The following is a 22,964-nucleotide window of genomic DNA, read 5'->3' as shown; positions in this document are numbered from 1 at the left end:
GTGAATTCTAACACTAGCAGTATTTGTTCAGGTTTTAATTTGTGACACAATGAAATACTGGCAAGTAATTGAAGAGGTTTTTTTTTAAACTGATATCTTATTGCCTGATCTTATCTGTTATGCTTTATGTTTCTTCCTTTAGGATATGATTTCTCTCTCATCACACACAATTTGGATCAATGTATAACATGGAAACAATGTAAAGACTAACAAATTGCCTTCTGTGGGGGTGGGGGAGGGAAGCAAGATTAGGGGAAAATCGTAAAACTAAATAAATAAAATCTTTAATGGAAAAAAGGAAAATATAGGGGTGGCTAGGTGGCGCAGTGGATAAAGCACCGGCCCTGGAGTCAGCAGTACCTGGGTTCAAATCCAGCCTCAGACACTTAATAATTATCTAGCTGTGCGGCCTGGGGCAACCCACTTAACCCCATTGCCTTGCAAAAACTAAACAAAAAAAAAACTTGCCTTAACTCCATTTGACTTGCAAAAACCTAAAAAAAAAAAACCCTTGCAATTTATAGTGTTAGTTGGTATCCATAAAATATTAAAAGAATCATTAAAAGGTCACAAGAGCATTGAGGTATGAAGGATTCACACCAGATGGAATCATAGAACCATACTTTAAATGACCATAGTGAATACAAAACACTCTGATAGATACAGTCGGGTAATTTAAGTTAAAAAAAAGAGTTTAATGGTCGAGTGGAGTTCTCCAGTTCACGTGTTCTTGGGGGACAGAAATCAGAAATGACGTTTATGAAGCATTTTAAGATTCTAGAAAAGACATTCACAAACCAGGATGCTGCTGCTCGAGGTATTTCGTAACCGCATCTTCGTTTTTGTTTGTTTTATAAACCAGAGAGATTGATTTCAGAGCCTGTGCAGCAACAGAAGGCCCTCGGTTGCCAAGGTAACCAGCTCGCCTTTGGTTGGGGGCGGGGTCATCGGGTGACTGGAGCGCGGGAGAGGAAGTGGGGGCTACGGGGTCAAAGGGCCTCCGAGGGGGACGGCGAGGCGGGCAAGCCCCGGCCCCGCCCCCGGCTTGCGATTGGCCAGTCGTGCGGGCGCCTGGGAGACCGGAAGGGCGCCCGGTGGACGTCCTCGGGACCCGGTAGAGAGCTATGGCGTTTTCCTCTGTCCGGGCACTGGGCCGGGGAGCGGTGTCGAAGGTAAAGTCAGGAAGGGCCCATGACGGCCGGGAGTCCCGCTGGAGAGTCGCTGGGCTTGGGCTGGGCTCGAGTCCGCTCCGACGGGGCGGGCGAGGGGGGAGGGGCAGAGGAAAAAGGGCGTCGGTTTAATAGTTTGTGCGCATGTGCTCCGGGCGAGTCAAGGTCGTCCTCTGCGGGAAGTGACGTCACGGGGCCGCGTCTAGCCGGAATCTAACTACGCATGCTAATTCGACTTTGACTTTGTATTTTGGTCTGTTAAAAGAAGAAATAAAATTACACGTAACCAGGGCAAGATAAATATTTTCTGTCGTATTTTTCATCCTCTTCTGTGATCACAGGAGCTTTGTGTAATGGTCAGGCATCTTTGTCAGCCCAATTAGCTCGTGATTTCTTTTTGTGATTAAAAGATTTTGTCTCCTGTTTGCATCAGATTTAGTTAAATCAACATACCCAAGCCAATACCAATTAGTCTTTGGCAACAAGGTATCCTGTTTTACACAAGTCAGTGAGAAGATTGTGTTTGCTCAAAAGAACCTACTATAAAAATGTGAATATGTCCGTAAAATCCGGATTGACCAATGTAGGCATAAAATAGTTTGTTAATAAGGAGAAAGAAGAAAATCTAAAATAGATGTCGAATCGCTTAAAATAATTTGCTTTAGAGCTTGTACTTTTTTCTATAAGTATTTTATTTGTTTTCCAATTATATACAATAATAGTTTCCACTTACCATTTTTTTGTAAAGCTTTGAATTTTACCATGCTCTCCTTTCCCTCTCCCCACTCCCCCACAGAAGACAGTCTGATAATCTTTTTTTTAAATATTTTTGCAAGGTAAATGGGGTTAAGTTGACTTGCCCACGGTCACACAGCTAGGTAATTATTAAGTGTCTGAGGTCGGGTTTGAACTCAGGTTCTCCTGACCCCAGGGCCGGTGCTCTATCCACTTCACAACCTAGCCGCTAGCCGCCCCAGTCTGATAATCTTTACATTATTTCCATGCTATATACATTGATCAAAATTGATCAAAAAGCTGGAAGCTTTTTTTGAATCATTCATATTCTCTCTCAGGATTTTTCATTCACTTAAGTTAAAAAGCAGAAGTAACAATATTTTGTTGATAACTCTAAAATTTTTGTCAGTAAATATTTATGTTTAAGAGTTCCTTTTTGTTTCATTACAAAATAGCAAACATAGCCAGAATAAATGAAATTAATTGACTGGAATTGTATTAAGAAATATCTATAATTCCTTTTTTTTTCCAGACCATACAACTGAAACTATGGGGAATTAGAGAATTTGCTTCAACAGTTTTTCTCTCGACAAAATCAGGAGATGGTGAAAAAGAACAAAAGGAACCTAAAATGCAACAGCCACCAAAAAGTAAGATTTTTATGATAATAAAGGGAAGATTCTACAAAGTAAATAAATCACTATGCCATGCATAAAAGCCATTTTAAAAATAGCAGATATAAAATCTGTAATTGAAATTTAGCTTTTAGCACTGTTCTGAATCATTTCTATATGTATTCTAAGTGTATTATTATTATTGTATATTATAAAATAATATTTGTTATTCCATCATTTGTAATGTAATTCTATACTACTATGAACTCAACTTCAGGTTAGCCAGCTTTTTTCTTCTAATCTTGAAATGTTTGTGTCCTTCAAACCTCCTGTGGTAATCTTATTATTCTGTGGGTGTTTTTGTAGTGTGAGAATAAGGTATATTCTCATTAAACCACCTCCTCCTTGGTTGCTTCAACTGTAATTCCGGTTTACCTTTTCATATTATATTCCATGCTTTCTTTTCTTTTTCTTAAAGACTTATCAAAGGAAAATCATCAACCAAACCATGAGAACACTAATGTGTAAATTGTTCTCCTGACTCTGCAAATTTCTTTATATGAATTTTGCATTATTCATCCTCTTTTGTCTCTGAATACTTCATATATTATCATTTTATGATAGCATTAAATTAAGAATCTTCATTTTTTCTATATTACCCAGGATTAAAGTCAGTAAAATTTCCTAACTTTCATGGACTACAGGTTGTTTTAGCTATTCCCTAATTGATAGATACTTATTTTGTTTACCAATCTTTAACAAAAATTGTTCCCATAAAATATTTATATCAGTTCGTCTAACTATATATATGTCCTTTTCTTATGACCCTGATCTGTATCATTGGGTTGGTAGGTAAATAGAGTTTAGTGACATTTTGAGTATAGTTCCAAATTGTTTTCCAGATTGGTAGTACCAGTTTCACAGTTCTATCAGCAGTGGACTAATGCATCTGACTCCACTTTGCCCTTATCCATTGGTGCCAGCCCTGGGCTAGTGCATCTGATTTCACTTTACTCTCATCTATTGATTATTTTCCTCTTTGGTTGTCTTTGCCAATCAGGCAAGGTATGAAGTAGGGCGCTAGAGTTATTTGGACTTGATTCTTCTACATTATTTTTTTTTTAATTAATTTTAGGCAGTGGGGTTAAGTGACTTGCCCAAGATCACTCAGCTAGGCAATCATTAAATGTCTGAGTCAGCGTTTGAACTCAGGTCCTCCTGACTCCAGAGCTGGTGTCTATCCACTGAGCCACCTATCTGCCCCTCTCCTACATTACTGGAGCATTTTTTCTTGTTGTCATGGTAGCTTTCGTTTCTTCATTTGAGAAATACTTATTTATATCCTTTGAACATCATCTATTGGGAAATGATTCTTTTTCTTATGTTTTTTATAAGAATGCAAATTATAAATTTGTATAATTCTGTATCTTTCTGACATATTTTTCATATGGTTAATTCAGTAATCTATCATCTATTATGATTTTCCCATACCTGGTTGTTAGAAATATTTTTCTTTGTCAAGGGAGGTAGGAGAGAGAAAAGACATTGTCATACATTTAATCTAAAATTTTCTTTACAGATGCCAGATCTTTCTTTATTAGTGATTTGCTGTGAAGATTTTTTTTCCAAATTGTGAGCCAATGGAAGTTTACTAAGGATTAAACAAAGTTAGTGACTGTATCAAACCTGCATTTTCAGAAAAATCTCTTTGATATTAGAGTGGATAGAGATCTGAGGTAGAAAGAACTACCAGAAGTGTATTTATGGCAATAATTCAGGCATGGGGTGATGAGAGATGAGAGTTTACACCAAGACGTCATAGCTATGTAAGTGGGAAAGCATAGGTTTTAACCTGTGTGAAGGTTTTTTGGAGTAATTGGGTGGGGGACTGGATCATCTATCTTTATTTAGAGAGTTATCTTGACTGGCACTCAAAAGTAATTGCCTTTTACTTCCCTTCTTCCACATTTTCCTTTCATTATGCCATATTTGTACTCCAGTTCTTACGTTTTCTTCCTCTTCTTTTCTTTGGGGATATATAGTACTTGGTAATCTTTTTAATCTTCTAATTATGACATTAGGCAATAATTGACATTATTATCTTCTCATTACCTTTTCTTGCCTTTTCTATTTGTCTAGATTTATGAAATGGTAATTTAATTGCTCAAGTACTGAATCTACAAATTAATTTAGTTAGTATTGACCTTTTTATTATCTTGTCATTGTCTAGTTAGGAACAATTAATGTTTCCCCAAATCTTAAGTTTCCTTCTATAGAATTTCCCTAAAAACCATTTTTGTTGTACCCTCATGTGTCCTAAATGTGTCTTGGTAGATGCCTAACTGGTTTTTTTTTTAATTTAAGGCAATGGGGTTAAGTGACTTGCCCAAGGTCACACAGCTGGGCAATAAGTGTCTGAGGTCAAATTTGAACTCAGGTCCTCCTGACTCCAGGACCAGTGCTCTATCTACTGCACCACCTAGCTGCCCCCAGATGCCTAAGATTTTTATACATTCTCTAGTAACTTTTAAATGTGGTGTATGTTTTCTCTTTCTTTCTGCTGAGGTATTTTTTTTTAGTAACAAAAATAATTTTTTTGAGTTTTATGTTTTACTACTTTATTGAAGTCATTGTTTCAGCAAACTTGTTATTTGAATCTCCATGGTTCTATTATATCTTACTTCAAAAACTTCTCTTCAGGTTGTTAAAATCTTACCTATTTTTCTTTTCCTTCCTTTTTTCTTCTGTTATATTTGTATGAGTTTTTCAAAGAGGACAATTAGATGTCCCCTTTCTTAACTTTACTACTATTTTTCTATATGAATCATTTAATTTAGCATTTTTCCAATAGCATGTCTATTGAAAATTTGAATTTCTTTCTCTGAAAACTGGCAGTTCATATCCTTTGACCATTATTTGGAGATTGGTTCTTAGTCTTATAAATTTGAAGAAATTCTTCATATATTTGAGAAATGACACCTACATTTCCCCACGTATAACATGCTGCCATGTATAAAACTCAACTTAATTTTGGGGGCCTGAAATTTGAAAAAAAACATTCTATAAAGTTATTGAACTTAAATTTTATTCATCATAAAATTTATACAACTCCTCCCCACTGTCAAAACTCCCATCCATTAGCTTGTCCTCATCTGTGTTTGATGATGAACAATCATTGTCTTAGGAGATGCTCTGACTGCTTTCCTGCCTATGCTGTGGTCTGGGGTTGAACATAAGCACTCCCTGCGCAAGTCTGGTGCATAGATACATTTCATGAACCTGTAGCACCAATTGTGTCTTACTTTGAAATTAGTCACTTCTTTTTCTTTTCTTTTTTTTTAAAATTTATTTCTATTAAAGATATTATTTGAGTTTTACAATTTTCCCCCTCAATCTTGCTTCCTTCCCCCCCCCCCCCCCCCCCCCCCCCACGGAAAGCACTCTGTTAGTTTTTACTTTGTTTCCATGTTGTACCTTGATCCAAATTGGGTGTGATGAGAGAGAAAAATCATATCCTTGAAGAAGAGAAGTCTAAGAGGTAACAAGATCAGGCAATAAGATATCTGGTTTTTTTTGTAAATTAAAGGGAATAGTCCTTGAACTTTGTTCAAACTTCACAGCTCCTTATCCGGATACAGATGGCACTCTCCTTTGCAGACAGCCAAAAATTGTTCCCAATTGTTGTGCTGATGGAATGAGCAAGTCCTTCAAGGTTGAACATCACTCCCATGTTGCTGTTAGGCTGTACAGTGTTTTTCTGGTTCTGCTCATCTCACTCAGCATCAGTTCATGCAAATCCCTCCAGGCTTCCCTGAAATCCTGTCCCTCCTGGTTTCCAATAGAACAACAGTGTTCCATGACGTACATACAACACAGTTTGCCAAGCCATTCCCCAATTGAAGGACATTTACTTGATTTCCAACTCTTTGCCACCACAAACAGGGCTGCTATAAATATTTTTGTACAAGTAATGCTTCTACCCCTTTTTCTTTTTTTTCTTTTTCTTTTTTTTTTTTAACCCCTTTTCATCATCTCTTCAGGGTATAGGCCCAGTAGTGGTATTGCTGGGTCAAAGGGTATGTACATTTTTGTTGCCCTTTGGGTGTAGTTCCAAATAGCTCTCCAGAAGTGTTGGATGAGTTCACAGCTCCACCAACAGTGTAGTAGGTGTCCCAGATTTCCCACAACCCTTCCAACAATGATCATTATCCTTCCTGGTCATATTGGCCAATCTGAGAGGTGTGAGGTGGTACCTCAGAGAAGCTTTAATTTGCATTTCTCTAATAACTAATGATTTAGAGAATTTTTTCATATGGCTATGGATTGCTTTGATCTCCTCATCTGTAAATTGCCTTTGCATATCCTTTGACTATTTGTCAATTGGGGAATGGCTTTTTGCTTTAAAAATATGACTCAGTTCTCTGTATATTTTAGAAATGATTCCTTTGTCAGAATCATTAGTTGTAAAGATTGTTTCCCAATTTACTACATTTCTTTTGATCTTGGTTACATTGGTTTTATCTGTGCAAAAGCTTTTAAATTTAATGTAATCGAAATCATCTAATTGGTTTTTGGTGATGTTCTCCAGTCCCCTTTCCATAGATCTGACAGGTAGACTAGTCCTTGATCTTCTAATTTGCTTATAGTATTGTTTTTTATGTCTAAGTCCTGTAACCATTTGGATCTTATCTTGTTAAAGGGTGTGAGGTGTTGATCTAATCTGAGTTTCTTCCATACTAACTTCCAATAATCCCAGCAATTTTTATCAAAGAGGGAGTTTTTATCCCAGTGGCTGGACTCTTTGGGTTTATCAAACAGCAGATTACTGTAATCATCTCCTGCTTTTATACCTAGTCTATTCCACTGGTCCACCATTCTGTTTCTTAGCCAATACCAAATAGTTTTGATGACTGATGCTTTATAATATAATTTTAGATCAGGTAGGGCTAAGCCACCTTCTTTTGCACTTTTTTTCATTAAGCTCCTGGCAATTCTTGACTTTTTATTTCTCCATATGAATTTACTTACAGTTTTTTCTAACTCATTAAAGTAATTTTTTGGAATTTTGATTGGTAGGGCACTAAACAGATAGTTTAGTTTTGGTAGAATTGTCATTTTTATTATATTAGCTCTACCTATCCATGAGCAGTTGATATTTGCCCAGTTATTTAAATCTGATTTAATTTGTGTGAGAAGTGTTTTATAATTGTTTTCAAAAAGATTCTGAGTCTGTCTTGGCAAATAGACTCCCAAATATTTTATATTGTCTGAGGTTACTTTGAATGGGATTTCTCTTTCTAGCTCTTCCTGCTGTTTCTTGCTAGACATATATAGAAAAGTTGAGGATTTATGAGGGTTTATTTTATAACCTGCAACTTTGCTAAAATTGCTAATTGTTTCCAGTAGTTTTTTGGATGATTTCTTGGGATTCTCTAGGTAGACCATCATGTCATCTGCAAAGAGTGAGAGTTTTGTCTCTTCTTTCCCAATTCTAATTCCTTCAATTTCTTTTTCTTCTCTAATTGCTGATGCTAACATTTCTAATACAATATTGAATAGTAGTGGTGATAATGGGCACCCTTGTTTCACCCCTGATCTTATTGGGAATGCCTCTAGCCTCTCCCCATTGAATATAATGCTTGTTGATGGTTTCAAATAGATACTGCTAATTATTTTAAGGAACAGTCCATTTATTCCTACACTCTCTAGTGTTTTTAATAGGAATGGATGCTATATTTTGTCAAAAGCTTTTTCAGCATCTATTGATATGATCATATGATTTTTGATAGGTTTGTTGTTGATATAATTGAGTATACTAACAGTTTTCCTAATATTGAACCAACTCTGCATTCCTGGAATAAATCCTGCTTGATCTAGTCACTTCTTTTTCATCAGCAATTCTGCTGGCCTCCTGCTAAACCATCTTTGTGGATACAGGAATTCCAGTGACCCTTTGCTATTCAATCCAGATCTCCAGTTCCTCTCTAAATCAGATCATCAGGCTGATTTGCCTCTAATGGCCTTCTTCTGCCAGGGAGTTTTCAGTAGGGTTTCTTCTTCCTATAGCCAGTCTCAGATTGTTTTCTCAGTTGGAGGACCAAACTGACATTCAGCAGCACAATTTCCATTCACTTTTGCAAACTTTGGAATTCAGCACTACAAAAATGTTCCCAGAGCCATTTCTGGTCAGAACGTAGCAAAACATAACCAAATATACCAGTAACAAATGCAAAACAATGAGCATATAGACAACAAACACAAAAAAGCAGGAAATGCTAGTAAAAAAAATCTACAACTACTGTATAAGATGCTCCCAGTTTTTAGAGCTCAAATTTTTTGAAAAAGGGTGTGTCTTTTATATAGGGAAATATGGGGTATGTGTGCGTGTGTGTGTGTGTGTGTGTGTGTGTATATATATATATATATATATATATATATATATATATATATATATATATATATAAAACAAAGATTCTCTCCCAGTTTCCAGCTTTTAAAATTTTAGTTACATTGGTTTTGCTTGTGTAGAAACTTTTATTAAAATAGTATCTTTTATTTCCTGTCACTCTCTCTCTAGTTCTTGTTTAATCATGAACTTTTCTTCACCTTTCCATAGATCTGACAGTTAATTTCTTTCATTTTCTAATTTATTTTTTAAAAAAATTTTTAGGTTTGTTTTGTTTTGTTTTGTTTTTGCAAGGCAGTGGGGTTAAGTGGCTTGCCCACAGCCACACAGCTTGGTAATTATTAAGTGTCTGAGGCCAGATTTGAACTCAAGTACTCCTGACTCCAGGGCTGGTGTTTTAAACCACTGCACCACCTAGCCACCCCCATTTTCTAATTTATATGTCAACCTTTATATCTAAATCATAGACTCACTTGAGGTTCATCTTTTTATTTTTTTTTTTTAGGTTTTTTTGTTTTTGGGGGGGGTTTTTTGCAAGGCAAATGGGGTTAAGTGGCTTGACCAAGGACACACGGCTAGGTAATTATCAAGTGTCTGAGGCTGGATTTGAATTCAGGTACTCCTGACTCCAGGGCCAATGCTCTATCCACTGTGCCACCTAGCCGCCTGAAGGCTCATCTTGATATAGGGTGTGAGATATTTTTCTATACCTAGGTCTTCCCATTCTACTTTACAGTTTTCCCAGCAATTTTTGTTGAATAGTCAATTTTTGTCCCAATAGCTGGAATTTTGGGGCTTATCAAACACTAGATTACTATGCTCATTAATTTCTATATATTTAGTCTGTTTCATTAATCCTTTCTCTGATTCTTACCCAGTATTAAATTATTTTGATCATTATACTCTTTTTAGTATACTTAAGATCTAGCCCTTCCTTCTTAGGTTTTTTCCTAAGAATTTCCTTAATATTTTTGACATTTTGTTATTTTTTCCAGTTTTTAAAAAATAATCCTTTGGTAGTGTGATTTGTATGACTGAATAAATTAATTTAGGTAGTATTATCATTTTATTGTATTGATTTGGCCTGTCAATGAGGTGGTTAATATTTCTGCAATTATTTGATATCTTTTCAGGTAAATACTATTTTATAATTGTGTTCATAAACATTCTCTGTGTTTTTGGCAGATATGTTTCTGGGAATTTTTTTGTTGTATGTATTTATTTCAAATGTAATTACTCTTTCTATTCTGTCTGCTGGATTTTGTTGGTAATAATAGCAGATTTGTGTTTGTTTTATATTTTATAATTTTGCTGCAGTTATTTGTTTTGATGAGTGTTTTAGTTGACTCTGGGATTCTCTATATAAACCATCTTGTCTTTTGCAAAAACTATTCCTTCCATAAGTTTATTCCTTAAATTTTTGATTTTATTACAGTAACTAGCATTTCTGACACTATATTACTAATGTTAATAATGAACTTCCTTTCTTTATTTCTGACTTTATTGGAAAAGCTTCTAGCTTATTTTCCACAATCCAGAAAATTCTAGTATTTGGAATTAAATATTATATTAAGGAAAGTTTCTGTGTTTTCTAGTATTTTGATCTGTAGTGGGTATTGAATATATTCAAAAGTTTTTTATATCTATTCATATAATCATTTGGTTACTGTTGTTTTCTTCTTTTTGGCCATTTTTGTTTATCATTTCCTTAATAATAGAGTGAGTAGTTCCATTACTGATAAATCCAGGTGTAATCTTGGTGATTTTTTTTTATAGTTTGCATATCAATACTTATTAAAATTTTTGCAGCAGTGGCCAAGATGATGGAGAAAAGGCTGGGACTCACCAAGCTCTTGCAAATTTCCCTCCAAACTACTTTAAATAATGCCTCAATATGAATTGTGGAGTGGCAGAACCCAAGAGGTGAAAAGTTTTCCAACCGAGTCAACTTAGAAGGTTGTTAGAAAAGGTCTCTTGTAGTGAGATGAGAGTGGACCATATTCTGGAATAGACTGGGCCAAGCAAACCAGCAGCAGATGTTGGGGTCACTGAATCAGCAGTACTTTCAGTGACTTCCAGAGCTCTCAGCCCACAGATGGTAAAGGTCAGCAACTGGTGAGGAGATTACAACAGTCTCATTGCTTGTGCTGGGTGCAGAACTACTGCATTGTCTCTTCTACTCAGATCTGTGTAACAGTCTTGACACACAGTCCCAGTGCAAGAAGAAGCACTAGTATGTCAGACCTTGTGGCAACAGGGGAGTGGGGATCTTGGTCACAGTTCCAGGTTGGAAAAGAATGCTTATGATTGCTCATAGATTAGAGCACAGCCAGAAAAGCAGTGACCACACATCTCCTTAGATCATCCCATCCTGCAAGAGCTAAAAACATAGAAAAACCTTCAGAACCATCTGTAAGCAGCAACAAAAAAGTATAAAACTTGAAACAGTTCTCCCTGTACCCCAAGAGCAGAGCCCCACTTTAGTATTATGGTGACAGGGAAGATAAACAAGAAGAAAGTCAAAATTGTTACATCTAAAACCTCAAAGAAAATTGTGAGTTGCTCTTAGGCTCAAAATATTTTTGTGGAAGAACTCAAAAGAAGGATTTTACAATCAAATAAGAGATAGAAGGGAAAAAAGGGGGAAAAGAAATGAGAATAATTAACAGCTTGGTAAAGGAAGCACAAAAATTACTGAAGAAAATAATGCCTTACCCTTTGACCCAGCAATACCACTACTAGGTCTATACCTTGAAGAGATAATGAAAAAGGGTAAAAACATCACTTGTACAAAAATATTCATAGCAGCCCTGTTTGTGGTGGCAAAGAATTGGAAATCAAGTAAATGTCCTTCAATTGGGGAATGGCTTAGCAAACTGGTGTATATATATGTCATGGAACACTATTGTTCTATTAGAAACCAAGAGGGATGGGATTTCAGGGAAGCCTGGAGGGATTTGCATGAACTGATGCTGAGTGAGATGAGCAGAACCAGAAAAACACTGTATACCCTAACAGCAACATGGGAGTGATGTTTAACCTTGAAGGACTCGCTCATTCCATCAGTGCAACAATTGGGAACAATTTTGGGCTGTCTACAAAGGAGAGTGCCATCTGTATCCGGATAAGGAGCTGTGAAGTTTGAACAAAGTTCAAGGACTATTCCCTTTAATTTAGAAAAAACCAAATATCTTATTGTCAGATCTTGTTACCTCTTAGACTTCTCATCTCTTCTTTAAGGATACGATTTCTCTCTCATCATACCCAATTTGGATCAAGGTACAACATGGAAACAAAATAAAGACTGACAATCCTTTCTGTGGAGGGGTGGGGGGGAGGGAAGTAAGATTGGGGGGAAATTGTAAAACTCAATATCTTTAATAAAAATAAATTAAAACAAAAAGAAAATAATGCCTTAAAAAGTAGAATACACCAAATGGTAAAAAAAGATACAAAAATCCACTGAAAACTCCTTAGAAAGAAGAATTTACCAAATGGAAAAGGAAGTTTTAAAAACTCAAGGAAGAAAATAATCTCTTAAAAAATTAGAATTAGGGGGCAGCTAGGTGGCACAGTGGATAAAGCACCAGCCCTAGAGTCAGGAGTACCTGGGTTCAAATCCGGTCTCAGACACGTAATAGTTACCTAGCTGTGTGGCCTTGGGTAAGCCACTTAACCCCATTTGCCTTGAAAAAACCTAAAAATAAAAAATTAGAATTAGGCATATGGAAGCTAATGATTCCATGAAACATCAAGAAACAATAAATCAATGAAAAAAAATAGAAGAAATTGCAAAATATCTCATTGAAAAAAACTGAATGGAAAATAGGTCCAGGAAAGATAATTTAAAAATTATTGGGGGTGGCTAGGTGGCGTAGTGGATAAAGCACCAGCCTTGGAGTCAGAAGTACCTGGGTTCAAATCCAGTCTCAGACACTTAATAATTACCTAGCTGTGTGGCCTTGGGCAAACCACTTAACCCCATTTGCCTTGCAAAAACCTAAACAAAAAAAAATTATTGAAGGGACAAAACTTCATAATACTTGGAAACACTTGCATAAACTGATGCTGAGTGAAGTGACCAGAACTGTACACACTAACAGCAACATTAGGTGGTGATGATCAACTATAATGGACTTGTTTATTCCAGTCTAATATGTAGAGAACAGTCATTTATAAAAAGAAAAGATATTGTCCAATTGATAAATGGTCAAAGGAAATGAACACAGTTTTTTGATTTAGTAATCAAAACTAGCCATGGGAAAATGTTATTAATCACTATTGATTAGAGAAATACAAATTAAAATAACTCTGAAGTACTTCCCCACACCTATTAGATTGACTAATATAACAGAAAAGGAAAATGACACATATTGGAAGGAATGTGGGAAAATTGAGATACTAAATGCATTGTTGGTGGAGTTGTGACCATTTGACCCATTCTGGAGAGCAATTTGAAACTCAGTACTCATAGATCTATAAAACCATCGTACCCTTTTACCCATCAGTATTGCTCCTAGATTTGTATCCCAAAAAAGATAAAATTAAAAGGATAAGAACTGGCACAGTGGATAGAGCACCGGCCCTGGAGTCAGGAGTACCTGAGTTCAAATCTGGCCTCAGACTCTTAATTACCTTAGCTGCGTGGCCTTGGGCAAGCCACTTAACCCCATTGCCTTGCAAAAACCTAAAAAAAAATGTTTTACATGACCTCACATGCATAATCTAAATCAAATTGTTTGTCTTCTCAGGAATCAGTGAGAGGGAGAGAATTTGTAATTCAAAATTTTTAAAAATTATTATTATATTTTATACATGTAATTGTGAACTATTTAATAAAAATTAAAATAATTTTAAAAAATAAAATTACAAGAAAAAAGTAAAATAGGAGAGTATGGGAAAGTGTCAGATCTATGAATAAGGGAAGAGTTTATGGACAACAAAAGAGAGAGAGTTTCATGGGGAATAAAATGTATGATTTGATTTCATTTAATTTAAAAAGGTTTTGCCCAATCAAAACTAATGCAGCCCAAATTAGAATGAAAACAGGAAACTGGAAAAAAAGCATATAACAAGTTTCTCTGGTAAAGGTCCCATTCTTCAGAAATATAGGAAACAACCAGATTTATAAAAATATGAGTCATTTTCCATTTGATAAATGGTCAGTGAATATAAATAGAGAATTTTTGGAAGAAATCAAAGTTATCAATAGTCGTATTAAAAAATGTTCAAAATCACTTTTGATTAGAGAAATTCAAATTAAAACAAACCTCATTTATCAGATTGACTAATATGACAGAAAAAGAAAATGACAAATGCTGGAGGAGATGTGGAAAAATTGGGATACTAAATAGTTTGTCCAAGCATTTTGGAGAGCAATTAGGAAACACACCCAAAGGACTATAAAACTGTGCATACCCTTTTACCCAGCAATACTAGTCATAGGTCCATATCCTAAAGTGATCAAAGGAAAGGGGAAAGAAATATGTACAAAAATATTTACACTATTTCTTTTTGTGGTGTCAAAAAAATTGGAAATTGAGAGGATGCCCATCAATTTGATAACAACTGAAGAAGTAATGGTCTATGACTGCAAAATGACAAGCTGGATGATTGCAGAAAAACCTGGATAATTTAGATGAAAAAAGCAAGTAAATAGAACCAAGAGATCATTACACACAGTAACAGCAGTATTATAGGGATGATCAATTGTGAAAAAGAACTACTCTGATCAAGACAGTCATCCAAGACAATTCAAAAGGAACCTTGAAGAAAAATGTTATCTTCAGAGATAAAACTGATAAACTCTTGAGTCCGTATTGAAGAATACTTTTTATCTTTATTTTTACTTGTGTGTTTGCTTTTATAATTTGGCTAATATGGAAATATATTTTGTTTGATTTTACATATGCAATCAATATATTGCTTACCTTCTCAAGATGTGAGGGATGAAGAGAACATTACAACTCAATTTTTTAAAATCAGTGTTGAAAATCTATATACATGTAATTGGGAAATATTTACAAAATAAAAATATATATATGCATATAGATCACATAGATGTGTACATAGATAAATTCATATACATATAGTTAAAAAACAACCAAATGAATAAACCCACACTTCAAGTCCCATTTTTTTGTCTTGCTTGTTTTTTGATCCTTGAAGAAATTAGTATTCTGGAAAAATACTTTTCTCTGTTCTCTATATTAGGATGTTAGCATTTCATTGTTTAGTCCTTCCAAATATTCATACCTTTCTAGATTTTTCTTCTTTCTTGTGTTTACATTTAAAAGCTTCCACTCTGCTCTAGGTTGTTCACATATGGAGAGGTCCATAATTCTAGTAAAAAAAAAATCCATTTTCTCACCTTTGGGATTATACTTTGTTTTTCAGGTTGAATTGTTTGTAGTTGTATTTTTCTTTGGCTTTTGGAATATGCTTTCTTTGCTTTCTCTGGTACCCAGATTTTTTGATACTTGGAATTTGTGTTTCATTTTACTGGCAGAATATTTTTTTCTTTGACTTGGAAGTCCTTGATTTTGGCTGTGATGTTCCTGGATGTTTTCATTTTATGTTTTTCAGAAGATGATTTATGAATTCTTATTTTTCCACCCCTTTTTCCACTTTTGCTCTCTGTTTCTAATAAATATGGACAGTTTTCATTTATAATTTCTTAACACATGGTATCACAGTCTTGGTCATAATTCTCATAGTTTGATGCTTCTTTAATTATCTCTTCTTCACTATTTTCCAGATTTCTTTTTAATATTCAATATCTTAGATTTTCTGAAATTTTTCCAGTCTTTTGATCTTATTCTATTATTTTTATTTTTATAGAGCCATTGAGTTCTTTTAGCTTAATTTCATTTTCTAAAGTTGATTCCTTGGCTTGGTTTTTCTAATTTCTGTTATCAGTTGTTTTTTTTCTTTCACTTTTTTCTCCTGAGCTTAATTTTCACTTCTGATTTCATTTTTTTTTTTTATTATCTCATGCTTCAAGTTGTTTTCCATCAACTCAAAAGACTTTGGTATTTTTGTTATAGAGTTACACTTTTCTGAGTTCTGTGACTCAATAATATCTCTTCACTGTGTTTTCTGTTTTAAGCTATTTATTTATACTTTAATGTAATGGAGGAAAGTGTGAGCAATTGTGTAGGCACTAACTAATTAACTCATTTATGATTGTTCATTGTTCTTATTGCTAAATATGCTAATTAATAAGCTTTGTTCTTTCCATTGCTGAAGAAAAATACTTCAGTAAAATGTTATTGGGTAATATATATATATATATATATATACATATATATATATATATATATATTCATAGATTGTGTTTTTCCTATTTTTTATTTATGTTGAACAACTTTCCTTTGATATTTTTTTTGTATTATGGGAACAATACTTTAGATAATCCCAAATGAATGTAATAACATTAATATAAGCATTAGATTGAAAAGTATTCATTTTAAACTTCCTGATTATGCTTTACATGTGTTCTGACCTCCCAGCAGTATACATATTAGTTTGATATTTAATTAAATGGTTTTAAACTGATTTAATGTGTTATATGCATCTGATTCCACTGGATTGTGGTTTAATTTAAATTTTTAAAAATTTAAAACCGTATTCATATAAGAAAATTATATTGGAAAGATTAATGTTCCTTTTTATGCCATTTCCTAGATGTAGTGGCACCAAAGGAAGGGGCCAAGCTATTACTACCAGCTTCAAGAGCTGAATTTCCTAAAAAATTATCATCACCTAATTCTTATCCATCAGCTGTGAATAAAGGCAAGACCATAGTTAATAATATTAACTCTGATGACATCAAACAACAGACAGATGAAGAAGTCAGTAAACTTTTGCCAGGAAAGAATGTAGCAGAACTTACTCCAAAAGTTTCAACTTCTTCACTCAGAGTAAAGAATGATGAAGCTGATTTGCCATATTCTTCATCTGACTCAGATTCTGATAGAGAAGATGGTGACTTGAAATCTCAGATTGCTGTCAAAATCAAAGGAGAGTTTCCACAACAGGAGGTTTTTGAAACTAGGACCCAGAAAGCACATATGGACTCTATGCATTGGGAGAAACCTCTTCAATCGGAGATGAAATTGACTGAACAATCAGAAACCTATAAAGAGCCTAAAATACCCAAATCAGAAATGATAGGATCTTTTAAAGATGAAAGTACAAAAGAAGCACAAATGCAGAATTCTATATTTCATTTGAATGAAGTAACTAAAGAAAACCAAAAACTAGTTGAAAATAATAGGAATTTATCTGATCAAATGGAAGGAGGATCCTCAACCCAATTAGACATGGGATCAAAATTGTCCATAGCGAAGAAAGAAAACAGTAAAGAGAAACCAACAGCTATTGATTTTACAGAAGATCATTTTGAGCAAAAGGACATTTTGCAGAAACAGATACCCATCCCAAATTTGGAAGCACCTCCTCAGACCAGAGAGGGCATTTTAGAAGAAAATGTGCCAACAGTTAACACTGGTACAGAGGAAGAAGTGTTTCAAGTGAAATTGAAAAGTCAAGACATCATGTTGGGTACAACTTTAATTTGTGATTCAAAACTTTATTATGTCACTGAGGAGATTTCATAATCAAAAGAATTTTTTAATTATAAATAATTATGTTATGAATTTTGTTAGTTTGCTTCTTAGAATGTCTTTGACTAAGAGAAAAAAATCTTTACCATAAATCTTATTCTTTTGGCTAGCTCCACCAAATTTTTAATATATGTTTCCATTTGGAAAGCAAAGTTGATGTAGTCTGGATTATATAGCAAATATAATCTTTGAATATTGATAGCTTCTCTGATTTAACTACTTTTGTATAGGACATAGTCATATGTTCTCATGTCATTTCATGTGACTGAGTGATCATCTGGTTAAGTATTATCATTTAAAAGCTGTATGGTCTTTGATTCCATTGTTTTGTATGCATACTAGTTCAAAGTATATTTCAACTAAGTATCTAAAGTAGTTATTAGAGCAGTTGATATAGAGTGCTGGACCTGAAGTCAGAAAGATCTTGAAGGGATCCTGATTAGATAATGTGATTCTAGGCAAGTAACTTAACCTCTGCCTTTGTTTCCCTCACTTGTAGGAAGATATCACCTACATCAAATGAGATTATTCTGAGAATCAAATGAGATAAATATTTGTAAAAACACTTTGCAAATTTTAAAATACTATATATGCCATCATTTTAATCTGAGAAAGAAAAAATGTTGGATCCCAATTCTAAAAAGTTTCAATATTTGTCCTTTGTTGGTAACCACAGAATACAGGCTATAAGTATACCCCATTGCATTCTCTGGTGACAGATACCATTGGAGACTTGACTTTTTTTTGTTTCTAAGATTTATTTTTATAAAAGAATTTTGCATAAAATATTTTAAAATAGAGACAAATACAATCGCTTGCTTGTTCTTGCTTGAAACTTTTTTTTCCCTTTGAGCATTAAACTGGAAAGCTTCCTATAATTTTAGGTTATGTGTGTGGCACTTTAAAAAATTTCAAGGTGCTTAATACTTTTATTGCTTGGATTGTATGTTATAGTGCTTTATTATATAGCATCTTTATCTGTTCTCTCTATAAAAACATAGATCTAAATACTGCTCTAAAATACAGTGTTTACTAATAAGATTTTTTTGCTTCCTCTGTCTCTAACTCAAGTTTCTTCTTGACCACTAATTTATATGCTTTCTAGTATATATTTCCTTTGTAAATTGTAACATATTTACTAAATTTACATATTTTCTGTGCTCTTATGTATTTTTTTCACTTGTTACACCATTACCATGCAAATAGTGCTTGTTACACCATTACCGTGCAAATAGTGCTGCTATTAGCTTACAAAACTTGCTCAGGATTTCAAAAAATAACATTTACCTATACTTTTTTAAATCATCCTCTGAAATGAACAGGAATACCAGAAACTTTCAAACAAGTTTATTTATGGGGTGGCTAGGTGGCACAGTGAATAGAGCACCAGCCTTGGAGTCAGGAGTACCTGGGTTCAAATCTGACCTCAGACACTTAATAATTATCGAGCCGTGTGGCCTTGGGCAAGCCAGTTAACCCCATTGCCTTGAAAAATCTAAAAAAAAAAAACAGAAACAAAAACAAGTTTATTTACACTGTGAGTTCAATATTTTTTTCAGGTAGCAAAAATTTGTTGGAAAAGGAGGCTATTTACATATAGAAAATCCTTTGCGGATATATGTTCCTTGTAAGAACTCTTTTTCTTTGTGTTAAGCTTAAAGAAGAAAAGAAAATTTAAAGGGGGATAATGTGTAACTTTAACTTCATGGTAATAAGATTTTTTTTTATAATTGTGAATCCCTTTCACAATGACATATCTATATTAAAATATTTTTGAGGATTTAATTTTTCAACAGTAAAGACACTGAATATGTTTAGTCAAGTGTTAAATGCCTTTTAAACAGAACAGTACTTTGTCGTATTTAATTTAACTTAGACATAGAATTTAAAGGAATGAGGTCAGCTAGGTATTTCAGTGGATAGAACAGAGGCCCTGGAATCAGGAGTTCAGTTTTGGCCTCAGATACTTAGTACTTACTTAGCTGGGTGACCTTGGGCTAGTCACTTAACCCCATTGCCATGCAAAAATACAAACAAAAAAGAAAGTAAAGGAATAAAGACTGTAATATATCTGTGTTGAGGCAATGTGGTATACTAGAAGAGAGGGAAGCAGTGAGTGACAGTTGGTAGGAATCTGAATTCTAATCTTTTCTATGACTTTCGTGTCAGAGGTGTCAAACCAAAGTGCTGTAGCCCCTCCAAATCCGTAGAGTAGAACAAGATTAAAATTTAATTTGTGGGGGCAGCTAGGTGTTGCAGTGAATAGAGCATGGATAGAGCAACTTACTCTGGAGTCAGGAGGACCTGAATTCAAATCCAGACTCAGACACTTAACAATTCCCTAGCTGTGTGGTCTTGGATAAGCCACATAACCCCATAGGCTATTAATTTAATCTCTCTGTGATTCAGTTTCTTCTTCTCTAAAATGGAGCTAATAATAATACCTATTTATGCCATTATTGAGGATCAAATATGACATTATATGCAAGGCACTTTGTAAACCTTGAAATGCTGTCTAAAAGTCAGGAATTATTTTTATAAAGATAGGTTTCTTGACTTGAAGAAATAGAAATTAAAAAGAAATTTTTGACAACTTATTTAGTCTCAAGATATCTGACATCATTAAAAGCTAAATCAAAAAGAATGTGTCATTTCAGATAATTTTATTTTCTCATTTTATGTGACATGCTCTGTTTCTGGAAAGCATGTTATTTCTTAGTTTTCAGTAATCTTAAACTAATAACAAACTATTTAAATATGTAGTTGAATGAAGGAATTTGAAAAAAGCATTTATCAAGTGCTTATTATGTACACTATACTGTGCTGTGGACTGGGGACATAAACACAAAAGATGGTCCTTATTCTCAGTAAACTCATTCTAATGGGGAAGACAACACATACAGAAAGTTTCAGCTTCAGAGATAAACCTGTAATGAGGGAGGGTAGGGTATATTATTTAAAACGTTTTGTGTCTAATTGTTATTAAATATTTCACTGTGTACTTCTGAATTTTTTGTAATGAGGAAATAAAATTATATTCTATCGCATATAAAAACAAAATTTGAAAAAAAATAAATCCAGTGACTTTAGTGATCAGACTAATAGTTTAAAAAATGATTAATTGATCACATCTGTTCATTGTAGTTATAAACAATTTTTTTTAAACGATTAGTGATGAAATTGTTCTATGCTCATTCAAGATTAGGGGGAAATAGTTCAGCTTTTGTTGACTTTTTAAAAAATATTCCACTATTGCTTTATCTGCTTTTTCAAGCTTTATCTGCATTTTCAAGTTCGCTCAAAGTGCATCTATGCATTTTCTTGGTTAGTATATTAAACATGCAGTCAGGTTACTAGAAAAATGAGATTATTAATAAGGAAAATTTTAATTATATAATCCAGTTTAGTTACTGATTTGATCTTTTAAATGTTCATATTTTAAAAAAGTATAAGATTAATTTCATTTTGCTTTGAACAACTGTTACCAAGTGAGTATTCTTTTTAAAAAAAACAGTTTAGAGGGCACAGTGGATAGAGCATCTGCCCAGTAGTCAGGAGGACCTCAGTTAAATCTAGATACTTAACTAGGTTATGTGACCATAGGCAAGTTACTTAAAATCCTGATTGCCTCAAAAAAAAAGTTTAGTAATTTTTAATTATATTGTACTAGATTATGTATTTGGAAAATGTTTGAACATCTTAAGCGACTGAATACTTGATAATTGACTTATCCAAAAAGTAATTAATTGATTCTTCTATTCTTAAAGTTACTAACTAGCTTTATTTTTCCTCCACAGGGTCTGAAACGGCTGAGACATTTGATAATTCTACCTACAAGAACCTTCAACATCATAACTACAACACTTACACCTTCTTAGATTTTTACCTGGATATTTTGAAATTTAGGTTGCCTCAGCCATCCTCAGGTCGAGAGTCACCTAGACACTGAGTGTAAAGTTAAAAGAAAAATTTCAAGTGTGTGATTCAATTAGTGAGTCATCATTGCTGCATTTTCTCCTATATAAATAAAGTCAGTCAACAGTAATTTGTATAAATATTTTATTTGCTTACTTCACCTTCTAAAATTAAAGGAACAGGTGCGGCTAGGTGGCGTGGTGGATAAAGCACCGACCTTGGCGTGAGGAGTACCTGGGTTCAAATCCGGTCTCAGATACTTAATAATTACCTAGCTGTTTGGCCTTGGGCAAGCCACTTAACCCCATTTGCCTTGCAAAAAAACATAAAAAATAAATAAATAAATAGACAGATAAATAAATAAAGTTAAAGGAACAGTCTTTCCTGAGAATATTAATACATTAATAAAATTTTTTTGAAAATTCTTTGACCATTTATTCATGGGGGAAGTGGCTCTTGGTCTTACATATTGGTGTTTAATTCCTTCTCTATATTGGATTGATATCCTATGTTAGAGATATTTAATGCAAAAATTTTTTTTTAACTTCTCTTATCCTAGGTGCTAATGATTTTATTCATGAAAAAGCTTTTCAATCTCATATAATCTAATGATCTGATTTATATTTTGTTATTTACTCTATCCTTCAGTTAAAAATTCTCCTAGACTATTTATAAAATGCTCTGGAGCTGAAAGAAGGTTTGATTGTATCTAAGGCATTAACAAGATGCTGGTGGAAAAGAATGGAAAGGCCTTTCTTGAATTACAGAAATCATAAATTTTTGCCTACATTTAAATCCAGTTTTGTTTCTTAAATTTGGAATGATTTTTATTTAAACAGTTCCTTTATTAAGAAGATGGAGATATATCTTAAGTTAGAGACAAATAGTATGAAATATGAATTCAGTTTTGAACATTCTGCCTTTAAGATGTCTTTAGGACAATTAGTTTTGAATAGCCAATAGATAATTGGGGGTACAAAGTTGAAGCTTGGGGGAAGGACTCAGAAACTTAATCTGAGTCATCTGCATGGAGATACTATATAAAAAGAGGGCTTTGGGGAACACAAAGTTAGAAAGCATAAGGATAAAAACTGTTCAGATAGGTAAAAGGAGAAACACTAAAGTCATTAAAATTAGAATAGAATCTAGGTGGAGAAAGGTGTTCATCTGTGTCAAGATGATAACAGAAAGGAAAGATGAGGTTTAAGAAGAGACTATCAGATTTGACAAGTGATGTAAGATGAGAAGTTAGATTGCAGATGGTTTTAAAATGCAAACTTACGTGATAGCTCATTATTTGACAAAAACTGGGAAAACTAGGAAACAGTATGGCAGAAACTAGGTATAGAACAACACCTCACACTGATAAGGTCACAAGATAAGGTCAAAATAAGGTGCATGATTTAGTCATAAAGGGTGATGCCATAAGCAGATTTTGGGAACATAGAATTGTTTACCTGACAAATCTAAGGATAAGGGAAAAATTTAGGACTGAACA

General features: G+C 33.9%; 2 protein-coding genes across 2 annotated transcripts in view; one reads left to right on the top strand and one right to left on the bottom strand.

Annotated features, from left to right (window-relative positions):
• WDR4 (WDR4 tRNA N7-guanosine methyltransferase non-catalytic subunit) overlaps nt 1–1,250 on the bottom strand; it is a 75,559-nt gene extending 74,309 nt beyond the window's left edge. Inside the window, exon 1 of the mRNA XM_074213909.1 lies at nt 799–1,250. The gene's annotated coding sequence lies outside the window, so the exon portion shown is untranslated. The remainder of the gene's footprint in view (nt 1–798) is intronic.
• On the top strand, nt 971–21,596 carry NDUFV3 (NADH:ubiquinone oxidoreductase subunit V3). Its single transcript, XM_074213906.1, has 4 exons — nt 971–1,172; nt 2,437–2,554; nt 16,611–17,489; nt 21,349–21,596. Exons 1-4 carry the CDS (start codon nt 1,125–1,127, stop codon nt 21,498–21,500), a joined length of 1,197 nt encoding a protein of 398 aa, XP_074070007.1. The 5' UTR covers nt 971–1,124; the 3' UTR covers nt 21,501–21,596.
• Nucleotides 21,597–22,964: the final 1,368 nt, after the last annotated feature.

The sequence above is a fragment of the Macrotis lagotis genome, chromosome 1 (genome assembly GCF_037893015.1).
Source record: "Macrotis lagotis isolate mMagLag1 chromosome 1, bilby.v1.9.chrom.fasta, whole genome shotgun sequence".
Taxonomy (NCBI): Eukaryota; Metazoa; Chordata; class Mammalia; order Peramelemorphia; family Peramelidae; genus Macrotis; species Macrotis lagotis.
This window is presented reverse-complemented; position numbering and strand designations above follow the sequence as displayed.

Bases quoted from the DNA above. Each gene is read 5' to 3' on its own strand.
- NDUFV3 (XM_074213906.1), top strand. From the start codon at position 1,125: ATGGCGTTTTCCTCTGTCCGGGCACTGGGCCGGGGAGCGGTGTCGAAG. The intron at 1,173-2,436 runs GTAAAGTCAGGA...TTTTTTTTCCAG, and splicing joins GCCGGGGAGCGGTGTCGAAG to ACCATACAACTGAAACTATG. The intron at 17,490-21,348 runs GTACAACTTTAA...TTTCCTCCACAG, and splicing joins AAGTCAAGACATCATGTTGG to GGTCTGAAACGGCTGAGACA.